The sequence below is a fragment of the Haliotis rufescens genome, unplaced genomic scaffold (assembly GCF_023055435.1).
Source record: "Haliotis rufescens isolate VD_foot unplaced genomic scaffold, xgHalRufe1.0.p SCAF_10, whole genome shotgun sequence".
Classification (NCBI taxonomy): domain Eukaryota; kingdom Metazoa; phylum Mollusca; class Gastropoda; order Lepetellida; family Haliotidae; genus Haliotis; species Haliotis rufescens.
Genome location: NW_025963780.1, coordinates 21,240,520 through 21,262,557, shown reverse-complemented (window position 1 = coordinate 21,262,557; position 22,038 = coordinate 21,240,520). Strand labels below are relative to the sequence as shown.

General features: G+C 40.8%; 2 protein-coding genes across 2 annotated transcripts in view; both read left to right on the top strand.

Annotated features, from left to right (window-relative positions):
* Window positions 1-1,880: 1,880 nt before the first annotated feature.
* The window catches only part of LOC124122681, a 206,724-nt gene continuing 186,566 nt past the window's right edge, over window positions 1,881-22,038 (top strand). Inside the window, exons 1-10 of the mRNA XM_048385538.1 lie at window positions 1,881-1,989; window positions 2,324-2,431; window positions 3,198-3,449; window positions 4,524-4,653; window positions 5,434-5,626; window positions 6,631-7,303; window positions 7,842-8,007; window positions 8,233-8,350; window positions 8,773-8,973; window positions 10,174-10,210. Coding sequence (XP_048241495.1) covers window positions 1,881-1,989; window positions 2,324-2,431; window positions 3,198-3,449; window positions 4,524-4,653; window positions 5,434-5,626; window positions 6,631-7,303; window positions 7,842-8,007; window positions 8,233-8,350; window positions 8,773-8,973; window positions 10,174-10,210 — 1,987 coding nt within the window. The remainder of the gene's footprint in view (window positions 1,990-2,323; window positions 2,432-3,197; window positions 3,450-4,523; window positions 4,654-5,433; window positions 5,627-6,630; window positions 7,304-7,841; window positions 8,008-8,232; window positions 8,351-8,772; window positions 8,974-10,173; window positions 10,211-22,038) is intronic.
* On the top strand, window positions 10,521-21,663 carry LOC125376177 (ephrin type-A receptor 4a-like). Its single transcript, XM_048388065.1, has 10 exons — window positions 10,521-10,651; window positions 11,725-11,772; window positions 12,185-12,333; window positions 13,288-13,483; window positions 16,048-16,167; window positions 16,812-16,966; window positions 17,435-17,569; window positions 18,835-18,949; window positions 19,198-19,291; window positions 19,571-21,663. The coding sequence occupies exons 1-10, from the start codon at window positions 10,615-10,617 to the stop codon at window positions 19,707-19,709; spliced, it is 1,188 nt and encodes a 395-aa protein (XP_048244022.1). The 5' UTR covers window positions 10,521-10,614; the 3' UTR covers window positions 19,710-21,663.

The following is a 22,038-nucleotide window of genomic DNA, read 5'->3' as shown; positions in this document are numbered from 1 at the left end:
TTATTTCGTTATAACCGTAGTTCGTTATACGTACATATACAGCATGACTACAGCAAGTAGTCGGGACCAAAAAGTAAGTTCGTTATATCTGTCAGTTCGTTATAAGCGTGTTCGTTATAAGCGTAGTTTACTGTATTACGTACGCATGTATAGTAAGGTACGCTTATAACGTACACGGTAATACCGAACTGACGGATATTACGAACTGTTTTTTGGTCCCGTCCAATTGTTGTATATAGGCTTATATGTCCTTATAACGAACTACGGTTATAACGAACTACGGTTATAACGAACTAAAATTTCTGGCCCCTTTTACTGTATATGTTCTGTGAAAGTGGAATACATGTCCTCAGCGTTGCATATTTTGTGTGATGGTTTCTTTGAATTGAAAAATGTAACACGACCTTAATTATGTTTTTTAACAAGTTATTCTTCCCACTTGTTTTAGTTGTTGTGAATGGGGACACATTCTTGTACCACGCTACGATGTGGCAAAGAAATGCTGCGCTGGCTGGACCCATAATGGAGATGAGAACTGCCGCATTGGTGTGTCTGATACTTGTACTCGTTATGGATGTACTCAACGGCTTTGATACCATTTTCAGTCTTAGTCAAGAGAGTGTACCTAGTGTTTAGACTAGTGTTTAGACTAGTGTTTAGACACAATATATTTGATAATTTAGGTTATCATTTCAACTAGATTTATATACACTGTAAAAATGTGATCAGATCCTGAACACAAACCTAAGCTTGTTCTTTGTCTCACAACTTTGACTCATATTCAGTCTAAACATGTTTAGTGTTGTGTTTAATAGCTAAACGTGTTTGGGGTATAACTTTATTTGTTGGGGATATTTATTGTAGGTAATATCAAAAGAGGCGCTTTATTTATATTATGTTTAACTTTTAGCGTTTAATTGGGATATGGAAGTGAAGGGGAACTTGAAAAGTCTATCGTTGTAATCAGATATACTGTTGCTGTCATCTTTCGTGTCCTGTATGATAGACATACTGTAACAGTCATGCAGCAACACCATATTTATGAACAAAACACTTTTACAACCTCAGCGGGAAACCTCATTTTCGGGCCACCATCATCTTAGCTTTGTTTATTTGCACATTATTATGTTAATATTGCAAGTTCTGGTGGTATATGTGTATTTTTTCCATAATTAAATTTCTCAACAAGTTTAGATTGTCAGACACAGTGATATTATTTTGTCCAGTTATGTTTAATCATGTTTTAAATTCTAAACGTGTAAAATTGATTAAATTCTAAACATGTGTTGTGTTAAGGGGGTGTTTGGGCTGGGATACCATAGCTCATGTCATATGTTTAGACCAAAAACATGTTAAGATAGAACACACCAAATTCGACTTTAATGCTCAATTACATGCACTTTATTTAAACATGTTTAATTCTAAACATTTTAGATCATTGATATGCATTTCATCGTTAACATGTTTGAAGTGACTGTCTTAAAATTGCAGATGTTTAGATTATAGGTGGTGTTTAGGCTGTGGAACGAAAGCTCATTTCAAATTTGGAGTTTAACCCAAGATGTTTGTTTTAAACGACTTTGGCACCATTTGGTGTTTGGGGATAGCGGGGATCTTGAAAACAAAATTGTACTCCGGTTTTTCCAAACAATATAAATTGTTAGGCTCATCTTATGACATGTGTTATTAAGTCCAAATGACTTGCCTTTGCATGTGTTTGTGAAGGATGCCATCGGTTGGGCAGGATAATATAAGCTCACCTTTTTGCGAACACCTGGTGTCTTCATCAATTCATTGTGATTCATTAACACATGCCCAAGATATAGTTGGAGTGGGAATCGTACGATTTTTATTGACTAATTTCAAGATATTTAACGCTTATGTTATTGACAGCGGAGTGCAATCCCCCGTGTGCTAATGGCGGTACATGCACGTCTCCTGGAAGGTGCAGCTGCAGATCGGGATATTCGGGCGACACCTGCAATGGGGGTAGGTTAAGGCCTAGAAATGTAATGTTTCTCGTCAGAAGTTTATTTTCACTATTGCCATGTCACCAGCCTTTCTGACATTTTTAACAAATCAGATAGCAAACCCGTTGGCAAGCATTGTGGTTTAGTTGAAGCAAGGAAAGATAACTCTTCCGTTAGAAAGCGGACAAACTTGACATACATGTTCATGGAACCGGATTAACACTTGTTTTTATATATGTATCTCAGAGGTGACAGACATTCTTTAATCCCGATATTTATCATGACGATTCCATTTGGAAAACTGCAGATAAATGCGGTTAACTGAATACACATGTATTTGTATTTATTTGTAGCTAATTGCAACCACGAACGGCCATGCTACCCCGGGGGGTGCCAGGGCAACGGTGCTACTGTTGTGTGCAACTGTTTGCCTGACTTCGGGGGGGAATATTGTAAAGAACGTAAGTTTTAAATTATAATGGTTAACCATCCTCGAGTATGCAAGAAATATTCTACGATTATAAATACCCTGAACCAGCTACATTTCGGAAATGACATCAAAACTTGGAACAGAATTTCTTTCGCTCATTGGAGTTATTTAATTGGTTAGCGCTTTTTGGAGTCGTTTCGTTCGAATCGGGTTCAAAATTAAAGTATTGGGCGAATGGGTCTAGAGTATTTATCGTAGTAGAATGCAGTTATGAAATATAGTTTATGCCCTGGATAAGCAAGGATGTTGGATAACCAGAAATACCCTCATTCGTATTGGACGCCGTTGTAATGGTATGATATATTCTGTATCTAATATTTATAACATCAACTATACGACTAGATAATTTTCATACCTTGAATTTGCGGTTTTATGAACATTAAATCATTTACAGGATTGAAATGAACGTTTACATGGGCATCTCAAATGAATACATGCAATACTGACATTAATCGACATATGTGTGGCACTACACAAAGAGGCTAGAAATGTGGCATTCATTATTATTGCCAATAAAAAATAGTTTTCATATCTCCCGTCTCAGCTGAAGCCTGCTTATCCATGCTTGACAACAGACATTGTATTAAAGATCCGGGCTGAATGTGCCCAGTTGTGGTTGTTGGTTTTCCTGGTGAAATTTAAAAAAATATTTTTATACTCGCCAATATGACTAACATCCGCCCTGTAGTTAGTTAAACTTCCTTGTAACTTGTGCTATATGTGATTTTGTTTTATAGTGGGCGCTATCCAGGCACCAGTGGTGACCCAGCTACAGGCAGAGTTTAACTTCAGACAAGGGGGACAACAGTATGGGGTTCTTGCTGATGCCACAGAGGTCGATAAACCAGTGGTCGTCTGGACCAACATGGACGAACTCAACGAGCTCTCTGTAAATGCCACTGCGATGTTCAAAGGAAAAGAACTTCCGTATCCCCCGGCTTACATCAAAACCGCAGAGACTGGAATTGGCAGAGCCTATGTGAAATGGAGTGAGTGGATTAGGTACTGCAAATCAACGGTCATAATTGGGCGGTATATAAATGATAGCGGTGATATATGACCACCCAACCTGTAGGGGAAAATACACTTAAGGGCAAAATTGTATACATTTAGAAATTGGATTTGACCAAAAACATACATACTTAATCAAAACGTTAAGGATTGAAAGCAGTCACCAACACATTGCAAAGGTAAGGTCCAAAACACAACTATGATCCCCGTATCAAATACATCACCAGCGAATAACAATTTCTTGTTTATTTCAATTTTAGCCGCAATAAAACATTCATGCATACTTTCATTTGTTCGCCAGTTAAGTAGAATTTGCCTTTCATTAGAATGTGTACAATATCATTCACGTCATATCTCGGAAAGGTACAATGTTAAATGCATACATCCCGACCCCCATTCCCATCCCCACCAAACAAATAGAGAAAATGTTAATAACTGTATCATTTTTAACTCCACATTTGTATTAAATAACGCTTAGTTATATTGGTCACATGATATTGGTTATCTCTTTTGTTTCGTTCAAAGAAAGCATTGTGTCTCTGGTAGGAGTGTAGTGAGTGAGTGAGTGAATACAGCCGAAGCTCGTTATATCGAACCTTGTCTTCTCGAATAGACCGACAGCTCGAACCTTTTCTCCGGTCCCGTCCGACTTGAATATAAATACATATATATTTACCAGTTTATGTCGAATTCGAGATGAAAATATACATAACGTTAACTCGAGCCTTGCATTTGGTCCCGTCTTTGACTTTACAATATGATTTTGCACTTTTAACTCGAAGTTGGCATTTTCCACATTAACAGTTTTGTCTAGTACCTTTCCTCCCAAATACAACATCACAGTAAAGGTACAGTGCAATTTAAACCAATTATTCAACAAAATATGTACTTATTCTTTACTCCAATTGTAATGGTAAGGCACTAGCAGAACACAATAATAGCATAGATATGTACAAATAAACCATGCCAGGTTTATGGTGACCATCCCCATAAGAATACCAAAGCGGCGTTCCGTAATTGTAGCAATTGCAACCTTCTTATGTGTCTTTCAGGTGGTCCCCGTGTGACGTCTGAAGAGAGAGATTACAAATGTGTGGGGACTATTGACTCTGAGCACCCTCAAAAGATGGTTAGATGCGTCTTCAAGAGAGAGTACAGGAACCGTTTGAAAGATGGCGACAAGTAAGACCATGTTCAAAGATAACATACATTCATTGCGTTTTCTTTAGTGTCATCTATAGATGGGCCGTTCACAAAATGACAGTGTAGAGAAACCTCATTTCTTAGAGTGAGTGAGTGGCTGAAGGAGTGAATGAAGGACTAAGTGAGTGAGTGATATTACGGTGTGTCAGCACTGCATGGTAGGAAATCCCGAGGTAATATTCAGGATGTAAATGTTTACTAACATTTGGTCATCTTAGTGAACTCCGCACTCAGTAATATGCCAGCTATATCAAAGCAGCCATACAATTCAGTGATTGATATTATGAACAACGATCAAACGATCCCGACGTAATGCAGGACGTAAATGTTTACTAGCATTTGGTCATCCCGAGGCTCTACTAGCTATGCTTGTCGTAGGAGCCGACTAATGAGGATTGGGTTTCTACATTGTTAAGTGGTGTCACCGTACGTTTAAAGAGTGGAATGTTGTTCACGGATCCGTGAAGGTCCGGTTAGAGAATATATCATCAGCTACCCATGCATGCCGTAAAAGGCGATCGTTGTCATCGTTTCCCAATTGCGTAGATGGATGCTCATGATGTCAATCACTGGATTGACAGAATATTTACAGATCGCCGTCATCAAGTTCGAATATTGCTGAGTGTGGGCTTGGAGAACAAAGGAAACGTCGTTCATGCTGTCAATCATCGGTCTGCCTACTTCGAATAATGAAGTTACAGCAGTTAAAAACACAGTGAATTCACTTTGTAGTTGTTCCAGAAGTATGTATTTGTTTAGGTTTAAGTTGACCTTCCGTGTGACGAGCGGCGGGTACAGGGAGCTGTTTGACACAGGAAACAACCGGGTGACTGCCACGGAACACTACACCGGAACTGAAACGACCCGATCTGTTGCCTTTAACATTGATCTGACGAAACCTGCATTCACAGAAGCCGATGCGTCATTCCAAGTCCACCCTGAATTTACGAAGGTTAGATGCAAACGTCTTCTAATTTCTCATCGCCAATTGACCTCAAAATCGGCCCTTGTCTGTAAAGCTTTTTTCGGGACTTATTTAGATTCCGGTTCCGCGTTTTAGAGTTATTTTCCATTCCGAAGTTGCATTTTTTTATGTTACCCGTCTAGACTTTCAGCTGCAAGAATGCCTTTCCTTTCTACGCCTATCCGAATAGGCTGCTAAGATAATAAGTCTGAGAGGGCAGTTTTGGTACCTACGATTTATCAACGATGCGTACATAAACTGCGCTATAAATCTACAAGTAACCTAGTTAACTTTACAATGAAAACACAGTGCGTTTTTCTCCTTCCTCACATTAATGACAACGTAAATTTTCTATTTTTACTATTTAGTGTGTGAGTGAGTTAGGTTAAAAGACGTGATGAACAGCGATTCGGATATCTCAGAGAGTGTAAGCCCATTGATGTGGATGGAAACCTAACATGGTGAAGGTCTTAACTTTTTTTGGTAAAATTCAGGAGCACAGGTATGGTGGTGAAAACCAAGGATAATGGAAGTAAAGTAAAGAAGATATCCATTTCGCTCAAAGGGAATAACAGTACATAATATCATACATACAGTGAGTGAGTTGGGTTTAATGCCGTTTTCAACAGTATTCCAGTCATATCACGGCGTGTCAGCTTAATGTGGGAGGAAAGCCTGAAGTGATGCAGGTCTTAGACGTTTACCACTTCGGTGAAACCCACGAGCACGGGTATGGTGCTGACAAACCTAGAAACATAATTGGGGCGAACCGTGATTCGAACCCTCAATCATAGGTTTCTGACGAGCCCAAGGGACACAACTCTGCACAGCGAATCGCGGCGCCTTGGACGACTGGGCCATACGTGCCCCCCATACATATAGATGGTCAGGCATGGATATAAGTAAGCCTGAAGTCTAAGTTTTCCAGAACAGAAATTAGCGAACACTTCACATAAATGAAGGTCAACGTATGTATTTTTTACATTATACAGCAAGGTATTACAATGAAATGGGAAGGATGGACGGATGATGATTCTCAAATGGACAAGTACACATGGGAAGCCTTTAAACTTGAACCTAATGGCGATGGAGACTTGATGGAGGAAGACAAACTGAGACCCATCATCCACAGACAAATCAAACACACCTCCCCCATTTCCTACCCTCTTCCTTATGAACCCGATAAACCAGGTATGTATTCCTTCATTCTTCAAGCTGTGGACAAGGCCAACAACTCTGAATACATGAGACGGTTTGCGCTGTACGACAAAGAGTCAACGGTGACCACTGATCCGAACCATGCTATGAACATATCATCTGTTGTGCGAGACCAGGGCTTCCAGTGGATGACCGATACATCAAAGCCACTCGTGGTCAACTGGGAAAACCGGTTTTTGAACTATCACCACGAAAGTGGCAAATTTCTAAACAAAATCTTGCCCTTCAAAGTTCAAATTGTTGAAGACTCACCAATCTACAAGCAGGTCAGCAGCACCAACGATGATCATTATGGTGAAAGAACCGTAGACGCTATCCTCAATGTGCGGGGGATTGTGAAGTTCGAGTGGACACATGATGTCAATAAAACTGGAGGTCGACGCCAAGATACACCTCCAAATTGGTCTGATGTATCCGGTTTAAAAAGTACCATGCAGTTTCAACCAGGTACGTTTCTCTTTTATGTTCCTAATTAATGCTGGTGACTGTGGCCCAAGCCAACGTAATTGGCTGTTTAAACAACTTATAATTATTTCTTCAAACAAAACACCCGACCCTTCAAAGCGCAGTTAAACCCTACTCACTCCAATACTAAAAACATCCCAAGCAATCACTGATCAATTTACAAGATCAAGCTATTCATATTTATAAACTTTCATTTTACTTCATTGATTCATTTAGTGGTTGGACTTTTGTTACATTGGTTTTTTTTGGTTAACTCCACACTCAGTAAAATGCCAGCTATTTCACAGCAGACATACAATTCAGTGATTGATATAATGAACAACGATCAAACAAGTCACCGAGCCTGACCACCATATTCCTTATTTCGCCTCTTTCGGCCAGCATTGGTTACTGGGGGCCAATTCTATGCCAGAATATCCACGTGACCGTCCCGTTCATGGAAATGCAAGTAGAACACTTTGTAATAAATGTGATTTAATCATTCGTATGTGAATCTATACACATTTCTTTTGTACTCCAGAGGGAGTTACAAGTGGGAGCACTGTTACTGTGTGGATAAGAGCCAGGGACATCCTCGACAACAAGAAAGTGGACTCGACAAGTGTGACCTATGATTTTACGGAGCCACAGATCACTAGGATGGCTTTCCACGAAAACGAGATATCCAACATTCCCTTCAGTTCTGGGTGAGAGAAAATGACGAATTGTACAACTGAGTATGCGGTCTTTTTTATATTTGAAGATGTAGTGTCACCCGCAGTCACTGTAGTTCTTGGTAGTGTTTTAACCCAATGAAACATGATTAAATATTTTATTGACGCTGAAATCTATTTTGAGTTACAAGAAATGCTTATTCGGGGGAAATTGTAATACAGCAACAGTTCCATAACGTCTTACGTATGAATTTTCAGCTTGGAGTTGAACATGCTGGACAAAGAGAGTGGCATTGGACGTGTAGAGGTCAAAGTCATACAGACAGGGAACGGGCACTTGATGTCCAGCAGGAACCTTACGGTACCGACTCTAACAGTGAGTATGAAAGAGTTGAAAGATATTCCAGACTATTTTCACAAGGGGCATAAACAAATGCCTTAGTTAAATAAGTTAAAATAAAAAATAAAACTACTCTGCGTGTGTGTGTGTGTGTGTGTGCGTGCGTGTGCGCGTGTGCGTGTGGGGGGTGCGTGTGTGTGTGTGTGGGGGGGGGGGGGGGGTAGCGGGTGTGCGTGTGTGCGTGTGTGTGTGTGTGTGGAGGGGGGGGGGGGGGGGTCTATGGTTTCGTCCGAGTAGGGCTGTGGGGTAGCCTTGTGGTTAAAGCGTTGTCTCGCCATGCCGAAGACCCGAGTTCGATTCCCTCACAGAGACATACCTCATAGAGACATATTTCTGAAATTGAAACGTTGTTCTATAAAGATCAACCATGTTTGGAAACTCAACACTCTATGTTTCAGCCGTCTGCCTGCACAGACAGAGTGACTGACTGTTACTGCCCTAACGCCCTGAACGTGTGTTACAAGCGAGTATACAAACTTTACATCAGCAACTGTTGGCTGATGGTGGCCAAAGACGCATTGAAATCAGCCGAGGTTAAACTAGAGGTGGGTGTGGTCAACAGAGCTGGACTGAAGACACCCACACCGTTGGTCCACGTGGTGAGCAACACCTTATAATTAGATCATTACATAATTTGTCAGCACACTTTCCAGCTAGGTCACTGTGGCCTGTAAATATTTGTGATAAACCAGTGGTTGATATTATGAGCAATGTTGCACGCCGTTGAGGCTTGATGACACGCTATCAACCAAGTCAGAGAGTCGACCCGATCGAATAGGTCGCCTCTGACCACCATCACTACAATATCGTTTTATACAAAAGTACAGATTATATACAACAAACATATGTGGTCAGCCATTTGCCGAGAGTCAGCGTTCTGCTGACTGTATCGTTTTTTTAAAGAGAAGTTAATTAGTCTGCTATTACATGCTCTCTCCGTAATCAGTTCTATTTGACTCAGTCTGGGGCCAACCACATCAGTTTGTTAATTTGTTAATATATTTTTTAATTCCTGTTTTTAATGTTTCTAAAAATGTGAACACAGTCACAAAACCATAATTCTTTAATTTCTTTTAGATATTTGCTCCACTCTGTATCATTGATTATGGGGCACGAGTGCCACAGTCATATAAGGCGCCGCAATTGCTGCGTTGAGAAGCGTCCATGAGGGGTGCCAGAAACTTCTGTGACCCTGGTTCGAATCATAGATTCGCCCTGATAGTGATACGTGGTTTTGTGGGCATGAAACCCGTGAAGTTTACACCACGTAGAGCTTTCCTTCTTCGCGAAGCTGCGTTCAACCAAACTCTCTCCTCTCGATGGCCAGAAACACATTGAGTGAGTGAATCGAACCCCGGCCTGAGGCGTGACGGCTAAACCACTTGTCTACCACACCATCCCCCTGTGGCTTTGTGATACGTGTAATTACGATCTTGTACTGCTGACGTGTGCAGATAGGAAAGGATCCTTAAAAGATGTGATGAAACTTTTTCCTCTGTTTATTGTAAGTGTGATTGAGTTATGTTTAACGCCGCTTTTAACAGTATTCCAGTTATATCACGGCGTGTCAGCTTAATGTGGGAGGAAAGCCCGAAGTGATGCAGGTCTAAGACGTTTACCACTTTGGTGAAACCCACGAGCACGGGTATGGTGCCGACAAACCTAGAAAAATAATTGGGGCGAACCGGGATTCGAAACCACAATCATAGGTTTCTTGCGTGCCCAAGGGACGCGACTCTGCACAGCGAATCGCGGCGCCTTAGACGACTGCGCCACCCGTGTCCCCCTGTTTATTGTAGGTAAAAGATCTCATGAAGCTGAACGGAACCGAGGCATGTGAGTATACTGTGTGTATAAAAATGTAAAATTTACGAAATTGTGTGTGTGTGCGTGCGTGCGTGCGTGCGTGCGTGCGTGCGTGCGTGCGTGCGTGCGTGTGTGTGTCACTCAGGTGGCCTTTGAAGACAATGCTGTCTAGGCCAGACTAATAATAATGACAATCATACAAGGTCAATAGATCAGTTTGCTTGAATGTCATTCACAGCTCCCCGGGGAGTATACATCCAAAGCTGCCCGTCAGGCGCTTGAAGGTTAACAGTCACTTGACTAATTTCATCCAACGAGACACCTTGCATGCTATGGAGACGCTGAAAGTTTTCCAGAGCGCTACACATTATGTCCTCCACGGCCTTCAACCTGGTACATCATACAAGGTCAAGGTCACTGCAAAATACGGGGACATGCTCAGTATACCCAAGCAGGTATCCATCACTACCAGTAAGTAGTTTGATTGTATTAGTTTTTTTGCAGCGTGGAACACTTAAATACAGTTGTTTGTTCCTTTGCAGCGTGGAACACTTAAATACAGTCTTTTGTTTCTTTGCAGTGTGGAACACTTAAATACAATGTTTTGTTTCTTTGCAGCGTGGAACACTTAAATACAGTGTTTTGTTGCCTTGCAGCGTGGAATACTTAAATACACTGTTGTGTTCCTTTGCAGCGTGGAACACTTAAATACAGTGGTTTGTTTCTTTGCAGCGTGGAATACTTAAATACAGTGTTTTGGTGTTTTGCAGCGTGGAACACTTAAATACAGTTGTTTGTTCCTTTGCAGCGTGGAACACTTAAATACAGTGTTTTGTTTCTTTGCAGTGTGGAACACTTAAATACAGTGTTTTGTTTCTTTGCAGCGTGGAACACTTAAATACAGTGTTTTGTTTCTTTGCAGTGTGGAACACTTAAATACAGTGTTTTGTTTCTTTGCAGCGTGGAATACTTAAATACAGTGTTTTGTTTCTTTGCAGTGTGGAACACTTAAATACAGTGTTTTGTTTCTTTGCAGCGTGAAACACTTAAATACAGTGTTTTGTTTCTTTGCAGCGTGGAACACTTAAATACAGTGTTTGTTGTTTATACCGCACTCAGCAATATTCCAGATATATAACGGCCGTCTGTAAATAATCGTTTCTGGATCAGATAATCCAGTGATTGGTATCATGAGCATCGATCTACACAACTGAGATACGATGACATGCATCAACCAAGTCAGCGAGTCTGGCCACCCGATCCCGTTAGTCGCTTCTTAGGACAAGCATACATGTAGTCGCCTGTTATATTCACATCCGGATCTTCACACGTTCTTAAATACAGTGAAACTCCTTTACCGTTGCAATTCAAGCGTTCGGATTACGTGAGTGAGTAACCATACAAAGCGGGGATCCATACAAATAAGATAAATGACAATCATGTCATAAGTGCCTGATCACTTGATTGATACAATCGTCATGAAGGAGACTATTACACCCAACTGTCTTTGCTATAATAATACTTTATTTTTTTCTTAAACCCAGTGGACGCTCCTGGTATCGGAACAGGAGTAATCGCAGGAATTAGTACAGGTGAGGTTTTTTTTGCATGGTCTGCTTGACGCTTGTGACACGTATTTTTGATACGTCAATTTTGGACACGCTCGACTGCCTCTCACCACTGAGGCACCCAGCATTCATAGTACGAATCGACTGATACGCACCAGAAGGTCACAATGGCTTACGTGGCATATTCTATGTCTGGATAATTGCGATCTTGTATGTTTTTGTAAACAAAATAATTTGTTCGAGATGTTTATGGGGAAAAAATATCCACACAAATATCCTCTTGTCTTTAAAAACATATAAGCCGCCTGATTTGAGGGGTCACTTTTTTTCAATTTATTCCTTTCATTGGCATATCTGTTTACTGTGTGTCTTGTAATTGTAATTGTCTTGAGACACTCGTGGTCATACACACACTGACTATGATTGTTTTCGACAGGGCTGGGGGTTGTAGTCGTCGTGGCCGTGGTCGTTGTTCTGCGGAGGACTGGAGGACATCGTTTTCTGAGTAGTCGACGACAACCAGTCGAAACAGCGAGGATTGCCAATAATCTTGATCCGACCAGACCGAGGATGGCATCCTTTAAGGTAGTCCTTGAGGGCAGGTTATGTAGGTGACACAAACAAACTTTGATTATGTTTCTGTGTTTGTCACCACGATACCCGTAGTCGTTGGTTTAAACAAAGTAGTTAACATTTAATACTTCGAACTTCCTCCCACAAACAGCCTCAATGGTCTTGTGGTAGAGCGTTGACCCTCGGACGCGTCATACCAAAAGACGTTAAAAGATGGAACTTGTTGTTACCCTGTCTGGCGCTCGGCATTAAGGGGCTAAAACAAGGGCTGGTCGGCTCGGAGTCACTATGTACTGTGTCTGTGTAGGGTATTCATGATAAACTGCGGCATGGTAACTCAGTGAACTAGCACTATAAATCGGTATCAGTCCTGACCAGTACAGACACACACACACACACGTGCGTGTGTGTGTGTGTGTGTGTGTGTGTGTGTGTGTGTGTGTGTGTGTGTGTGTGTGTGTGTGTGTGTGTGTGTGTGTGTGTGTGTCATTGGTTGATCCAATGATAAATTTTGGATGGCGTTCAATGTATTGTACTGTTAGCGATTGATAAATAGTTTTCACACTGCAATCTGGAGCAGAGCGTGATTGCTTGATCCCATAATTGAATTTGGATATCGTTCAATGCATTGCACTGTAACTGCGGCATTGTAACTCAGTGAACTAGCACTATAAATCGGTATCCGTCCTGACCAGTACAAACAGACACACACACACACACACACACACACACACACACACACACACACACACACACACACACACACACACACACACACACACACACACACACACACGTGCATTCACGTCGCTTTATAAGTGCAATAATCTTGGACGCGACGTTAAACCCAATACACCTCACCTCACCTCACCTCACCTCACCTCACCTCACCTCACTTCCTCACAGAGCAACCTGACACACTGTGTTATAACAGGAAGACTGTTTAACGTACTGCATTCGTTTTAGAACAAGTCTTACGCCGAGGACGATGACATCTACCACTACGCCAGCATGCCGTTTTCGACGTTGCAGGCAAAGGAGATCGCTGCTGATAAGCTGACGCTTAAGAAGGAAATACAGAGTGGCAGGTTCGCTCGTATTTACAAGGCTTCTCTGAAAAGTGGTAAAACACAGCAAGAGGTGGTCGCTAAAGTTCTTAAAGGTAAGATATGCTTGTCCTAAGAGTCGATTCAGTAGGGATCTGGTGTCAGGATCGTGACTTGTACGATAAGTTTTAAAGTTAAACAATTAAAACGTTATTTAAGATAAATGTTGATGTTATGATCAATGATGTAGCCTCATGTTATTGTTATTTACAGATGATCAATGAAGGACAATACCGTAAAGCTGTTATATTTACAGATATATATAGAAAGAATTTATAGAATTCCAAAGGATGATGCCGAAGGAAAACGAAAATGTGAATATGAAAACAATATGCGTAAATATGAGGCAATGATCGCAAACTTGCGACATATCGCAACACCGATTTGGCTTTCAGGGAGTATTGCATAAGCCACGTCGTAATTGCGGGAAGTTGCAAATGTGTCGTATTGTTGCGACATATACGGGGACTCAAAGTTAACGGCCTTCTTTTCATTCGGTTATTAAACGCACCTGCAATCGAAATAATGTTTAAACATGCGATAATACGATAACACAACACGTTCAACTCATGTCAAAGAAGAGATTGTCTAACTGCTACACAGTGAAATGATTCAGTTTACGACACGTGAAGATCCGGGGTAGAATAGGTCTACAGCAACCTATGCTTGCCGTAAAAGGTGACTATGCTTGTCGTAAGAGGCGACTAACAGGATCGGGTGGTCAGACTCGCTGACTTGGTTGATGCATGTCATCGTATCCTAAATGCCTGGATCGATGCTCATGATGTCAATCGCTGGATTGTGAGGTCCAGAATCGATTATTTACAGACCGCCGTCATATAGCTGGAATAGTGCTGAGTGCGGCGTTAAACAACAAACAAAACTAAAATTATTGTTCACGATTTTATTTCTGACTGCAGCTTGACATAAATATGCTACCCCGGGCTAATGAACAAACATGAGGACAAGTAAAAGCTTTTGGACGCTATGAATATATATGTTCGTATCGACATTTTAGTGGATATATTTTGAGTACTAAAATTAAAACATATCTTCAAGAGAGTTCGCGATTAGAAAATGGTCGATACCTACAGTAGCTCACACAAAAGAAATGAAATTAGAATATCCTGTACGCATGATTTTATTGTGATATCCTTTAAGTTTAATGTATCTCCTGCAGACTGTCACTGTATGGGATCTCACATCTAGCAACAGGGCAATACCAGGATAAGAAATACGTGCATTATATCGATATGGCCTAATGCCAGAAACAGATAGATTGCATCAAACAAAAGGACAAACATCCTTTAGTCGGATGTAAGAAGGAAATCCTCAACAGATAACAATAAAACGCATGCATGTATCCATCCATCTACCCATCCATGATTACATACAATGCATACAATGTTTCGGCGGTGTTTGTCGGGCTCCGTTGTTCGTGTTTTGAAAGCGCAAGTCGAAAACAACACTCGTTTTTGTAGTCAGAAATGATACAGTTAACCTATATTGAATCGTTTTAAGCTCACTGGGTCCGAAGGAATAAGATGAGCTTATGCCATACCGTGGCGTCCGTCTGTCGTCCGTCGTCCGTCGTCCGTATGTCAACATTTTTTTTTTAGAATGGCCTCTTCTTCTGAACCAATAATTGGAAATTAACGAAATTTGACTGTAATCATCGCTAGGTGGTGAGGATTCAAAATTCTACAAATGGTTGGGCTGACCCCCAAGGGCCCAAATAGGGATAATTGAGCTATATTGCTTTAAACGACTTCTTCTCTGGAACTGCGAGATAGATATCAACCATCTATGGTTGGAACTATTCTCTGGTGGTGAGAATTCAAAATAGTACAAATAGAAGGGCTGATCACCCCAACAAGGGGCTGAGGGGCGGGGCGAAGTAGGGGTAATTTGGCGTTATTGCTTTAAACGACTTCTTCTCTGGAACTAAGAGATAGATATCAATCATATTTGGTTGTAAACATTCTCCAATGGTGGGGATTCAAATTGGAGAAATGGGGGGGCTAGTATTATATACATGTACAATGCTAATGCATATTTTGTCATGATTGCGTAAATATCCAGGTGAGCGATACAGGACCTAATGGCTTCTTGTTTTCAACATGCCGTCTTTTGGCCACCATTGTTCCTGTCGTAAGCTCCTCAAACAGGTCCGACAGTGTCTTAATTTTTGCTGTAAATTTAAGATTATTTAGCGCTAACACACTTTCAAGAAAAAGACTTAGCTGAGACCTTTCTCGCTACGACGCCTGACGCCAATCTTAGCGATAAAACGGCTTCGTATATAGGCCGCTAGTGATATAGATTCTTTGTTGGTACTACTTGACTGAGGACATATATTTTCATTGTCATTTATCATGCCGGGATAAATATGTTTTGTTGGTACTACTTGACTGAGTACATATATTTCCATAGTCATGTATAATCTATGATATGATACCTACAACTACACTGTCGCCAAGACCACTGAATTTGACAAAGAACGTACATACCTGTACGTAATCATTGGGTTTGTTTTTTTCTTTGACTTTTCTTTTTCATCAAACCTTATAACAGCACACATAGGCAATAGCTTCATAAATAATATCATGTATGTTCTCAGACACCCATGATGAAGACAGTGCCTTACTGATGATGGCCAAGATCAACTTTGCTGCCACAAAGGTCGGGGAACATCGCAACGTGCTGAATTTCATTGGCGCAGTTGTCAGCAACGATGCTTGTGAGTTCAACTATATTGTACCGCCATAACTTTTTCAGCAAAACTGTATGGTTCTACAGTAAACATGTACATTTCGTCTTATCGACAATTAAATCAAGCCTGAAATGATCAATACAGAGTGAGTGAGTTGGGTTTTACGCCAGTTTTAGTAATATTTCAGTAATATCACATCGGGGAACACCAGAAATGGATTTAACAAATTGTGCCTTAAGTGTGAAATCTAATCAGGCCGTTGGCGACACGAGCTACAGATTTAACGACAAGACTTTCAGACCACCACATACGTATAGACCATCACATATAATCAGATGAGAAAAGACATGATTCAATTTACGGTGTTTTTAAGGGTGATATCAGGCATAACGTGTAAGGAGGCTAAGATTAAATTGGCATTCACAGTGGTTGCACTCTTTGCGGTTTAAAACAACACTGAGTGAGCCATAAAGTTTTCCTGTTGAATTTGTGATGGTGCTTGAGTAAAAGCTGCATTTGTGTCATTGCACCTGTACGGCGCGAATCGCTTGTCATCCTCTGATCTACTGGGCCTAAATTTGATTTTTTAACGGATCTCCGTGATGTGGTTGTAATGGTGCTGTTTTGCGGTGTAAAACAGGACTCTATCACTCCCTCAATTTTTGTTCCAGTGGGACCGGTAATGGTGCTGGAGTATTGTCAAAACGGACAGTTGGACAAATGGTTAAACGACAAACGGAGGGCTATGACCACGGACGTCTTTGATACAATCCAAACAATTACTTTGGGAATATCTAGAGGAATGGAATACCTTTCAAAGAGACAGGTTTGGGTTTTTTAATTCTATTTTACGCTTTTAAAAGAATTAATCATTCATTGATGTCTGTGTTGGCTACTTTTATCTCGGAAACCAAACCTACTTATATTATCCCAAATACACTGCGAATGCATGCTCATTATTATATAATGATAATGGTGGCACTTATTGACCACAAAACTGATAAAGACTTGAATTTCACCGAAGTCTATTTTGTATTGTATATTGGGATTAGGAAAAATGCGTGGTACTTTTCTTTTGAACTGTAAAAAGCATACCTTATAACACCCAAACGTTCTGTATCCCCATAGCAGTGTCCCCAACTTCTCTGCCTTCGTGTCAAAGCGATTTCGGGAACATTGTTCCAAGTCAATAGTGCAGAATTCAATAGGACCGACCTGTGCCATTTTTATTTGAGGTTTCAATATTAATTTGACAAATACAGAAAAACTTCATACTTTTATATATGAATTGTAGATTGTTCATCGGAAGCTCGCTGCCAGGAACTGTCTGTTAACTCCCGAAAACGATATCAAGATTTCCGGATTCGGACCATCCAGCACTGAAGAAGTAGCCGAGGACAATTCCAAAGGGAAAGAGAGCAGCTCACAGGTTTGATGTCAAATACAAATCTTAAGTTTTGTGACGCCAACACACACACGCGCGTGTTCCTTGAGGAGCCATCTAGTGTGGTGAGACGACCCCTCCGTACTCGTTTTATTAATTTATTAAGTTATGTTTTGATTTCTCGGAGAGTGGTTACAGGGAGGTTCGATTCCCAGACACGCCTTACAAAAAGACATTAAAAGTTGGGACTTATTGTTACCCTGTCTTGCGCTCGGCATTAAGGGCCGAAAACAAGGACTGGTCAGCTCGGAGTCAGCATACTGTGTCTGAGTGGGGTAATCATGTTAAACTGCGGCCTTGTATCTCAGTGCGCTGGCACATTCGTGACCAACTCGTGTTTTTTCCGGGACAAGCCGAATAGCGATTCATGCCCCTATCATTGCCATTTTTGCGACCGGGTCCCGTCTTAGCGCAAACGGGCAGACCTGAAACAATTGTCAACTCGTTGCGTAATGGTTCACATATATTTCCCCATGTATTATATATATTTCAGATGCAATTTAAAGCACAGCTGGACATGCGGAATTATACAATTATGATTGGACACATTTAACTGTGTCTTGGGTATATTTTTAGATGCAAGACATATGTAAAATCAAAAATTATTTCTGATTGATTCTTTGACGAAGAACTTGAAATCATACGCGCATTCTGATTGGTTTGTCGTATTTTCGCACATAACATTCATCGAAAGGGGGACGAGTCTTTTTGCAGGTTACGGAAAGGGGCGAGTTGTGCCGAATGTGCGCTGGCACTGTAAAACCGGACCACAACAGTTTGTTCTGACTACCACAAGCTGCCACACACAAACACATGCATGCACGTCTCTAAGTCGCACGTCGCTACATAAATAACTCGAGGTTCAATTCCACTTATCTTTTGATTTCTTGGCTTTATGGGGACCCCTTTGGGAATCGATGGTGGAACCCGCAATAGCCTGAGCAGAATCGGTTGTGTCGTTTAGGACTGACACGTAGCTAATTGCGTCTGATCGTACCCGATTGGCATGGGTCGTTGCTCATGCTTTCAGTCATCGGTTTGCCTAGTCTGGATCCCATGATGACCAGTCTGCCTGCGTGTTGCTGACTCTGGCGTTAAGCACACATATTCCGTCGCACTCACATGGACTTTTGTTGTGTATGGTGTTAAACGTTTACAACTATTTTGTGTGGTTAAATGGTTATGATTACGCTTGGAACAAACTCATCTCCTGCTCGTTTCATTACATGTCAGCTGTGGATGTTTTTCAGGATCGAATCCCAATAAAGTGGACGGCTCCAGAGTGTCTTCAGTCTCTGAAGGGAGCCAATGAGAAGAGTGACATCTGGTCCTTTGGGGTCACAATGTGGGAGATCTTCAGTCTGGGTAAGTATCCTTCATGCTGAAAAATTGAAATGTTACCAAAACTATGTAAATGGTACATAGTATGTCGTTAAAATGCTAACAACCCCATATGACAAAGGTCCAATTACAAGGATACCAAAGACATGAACTCGCTGGCAAAATGTTGTTTTATTTGCACTTAGCACTTTTCGAAAAATATGTTTCATACTTTCTAATCATTGAATGAGTCAAATGCAGTTGGATCAGAAAGGCCTAATATTTCTTTTCAGGTCAAACTCCCTACCCTGACATGCGGAGCAGAGATCTACCAATCAAACTCAAGAATGGGTACAGACTCCCCAATCCAGAGTATGCTGAGGAAATGTGAGCAAATTGGCATTTAAGGTCCAATCATGTACTTTCATCGGCCCCTTTTAGGGCATCCAACATGCCCCTTTCCGATTCACATGCGTACAATGTGTGAAGGCCATTCTTGATTTCAATCGCGGGAGTATTGCTGGAATATTGCTTACAGCGGCGTTTAACCCACTCTACCCAAAATAAATTCATCCTCACCAAAATCGTTTCAAGTGGCGATTATGAGAAACTTTCTGTTTACTTTACCTGACCCAACCCTCATTCATTCATTCATTCATGTTTCAGACATCAGGACATCATGCAAGGCTGCTGGAAGCAGAACCCTAAAGAGAGGCCTACTTTCGCGATTGTAGTGGAAAAACTGGAGACGTCGTTCGGTTATAGACCTGGGGAGTCTGGGGAGGTTTACTACACAGCTACCTAATGCATGCAGATGTTATACATCTGACACCTTCTGAAAAGAATAGGTCGCAAATTTACTTAGCTTATTCTATATGTCTTTTTATATTTCTTTAACTATTAGACGCATTTTTTATACAGCGTGTGCATTTTTCAGAGACGTGTACTTAGGGGTGACGGGGTAGCCAAGCGCTTAAAGAGTTCGTTACAACTTAAAACTTTCCCAGTTCAACATGGGTACAACGCTTGAAGCCCTTTTTGCATTCATTGTAATAATGCTGGAATGTTGCTTTGTCAATACTCACTTGTTGTCGCGGACGGCCACAAATTATGTGAAGGGGACCTTCAGGAAAGACGAACACTCACCTCTGGACCAGTTGATTGTATGTTCGCCCTTTCCTCACACGGCTATTATCAGACATTGTTCCATGACACCGGTGACCAATAAACGCCGATTAATAATTACTTCCTTTGAAGATGTCGCTTCCTGGACGGCCATTTAAATCTGTATCGAGTCAAGACAAAAAATTGTGTTTTGAATTTAGATGTCATGCCTTAATACGTAGGCCATTAATTGAGTTCTCTTTCTGTTTGTAAGTGGAAACGGTGTGTAGCTCACCTATAGGCTAGACCTTATATCGAGAAAAGAACACAAATGATTTGGACCAAAATAAATTTACAGACGATGATATGTAACAAAACGTCAAGTTTGATTTGCACAGGTGACAAATCATGGGGGGATAATTTCGCCAGCGGCGGAGAGTAACTGGATGGGTAACCGCGCTCGGAACGTTTGACTTTTGATTCTCTTTCTTCGGTCCTGCTCCACGGCTTATTACACCTGGTATATCCTTAGTTCAGTTCAAACGTTCTATGTGGGATGAAAATCTAAATTGCTCATTGAGTTTTATGATGGGGTGGGATGGTTAAATGGACTGCTGGGTTTCCATCCGAGACAATAAACCTTTTACTGTTTTTACAAGTCAATAAATAATAGCTCTAGTCGTCATATTTTCACTCTGACAGTGGCCGACATCGTCACTAGAAAAGAAATGAGTTTAGTGAAAAAGCAGTTAGCTTGATTTACTTGAAGGCTCTACATCACCTTCAGCTTTAAGATTCACTGAGAGTCAGGGTTCGCTTGACAAAAAATCTTTTGGTGGATGTGAACAGTTTAAAAAGAAACTACCTATCTTCCGGTATGTTTCTACCTGAAATATCTTCATTCTTCATTAAACTTTTGAACTGTTCCTTCAGCAGCAGTAAAAAGGTTCCCGGTAGATTCAGATGGACATGTGAATGCAAAACCGACAGCTTTGTTTGCATACTCCCCTAGCTGAAAATGAAAACTAAATGTAAACCGAACCGTTGACCTGTCACCCTAAAAACAGACTTTGTGGAACAAAGGATAAACAAATGTACATGTTATCATACTCAATCAATTCGGTAGATTACGGTTAACACATTTAACAATCGGGACCGGCCTGTTAATATTCTTGAAACAGGAGCTGGACTTTTTAAGGCAGGACAGACATTATTTTTTAACCCAAAACCTATTAATTTCATAACCTCGAGCATGTCCAGTCAGCAAATATTTATTTTTATGACAAATACGTTTTCAGTATTTTGGGTAACAGGCACACCCATGCAACTCCTATCTCCGGAATATAAAAAGGCCGGTCCTAAACAAATATATAATTTATATGTCTAAGCTGTTTTCGTGCTTTGTTCGTACAATGTTTTTTGACATTATCTTATTGTCCTGTTTTACATATCTATTCTATTTTGTTCTTATATTTTATGGTCATTTTATTCCCATACTCCAATATTGTATACACAAATGAAAACCTTAAAAGTATTTCCACAGGCACAATATTCAAAACTCATTAATGTTGATGTGCGCTGTTTTGTAATTGTAACCCGGACGCCAACGCTTTTAAAAAATATATTTAACTGAATTTTAATTCTGCCAAACACAAGTCACGATTAAACATTGTTAATATCCGTTGTCAGTTGTTTGTTGTGTACAATATATATCTTAATTATTATATATCTTAGCTGTCAATAAATTTATATAAATGCAGCAACTGTTACGTGTGTCTGTGAGTATATGTGTATGTCTAGTTCTGAGGATGCCGCACTCAGCATGGTTCAGCTATATGACGGCGGTCTGTAACATAATCGAGTCTGGGCCAGACAATCCAGTGATTGATATCATGAGCATCGATCCACGTAATTGGGATACGATGACATGCATCAACCAAGTCAGCGAGTCTGACCACCTGATCCCGTTAGTCGGCTCTTACGACAACCATAGTCTCCTTTTACGGCAAGCATGCGTTGCTAAACACCTA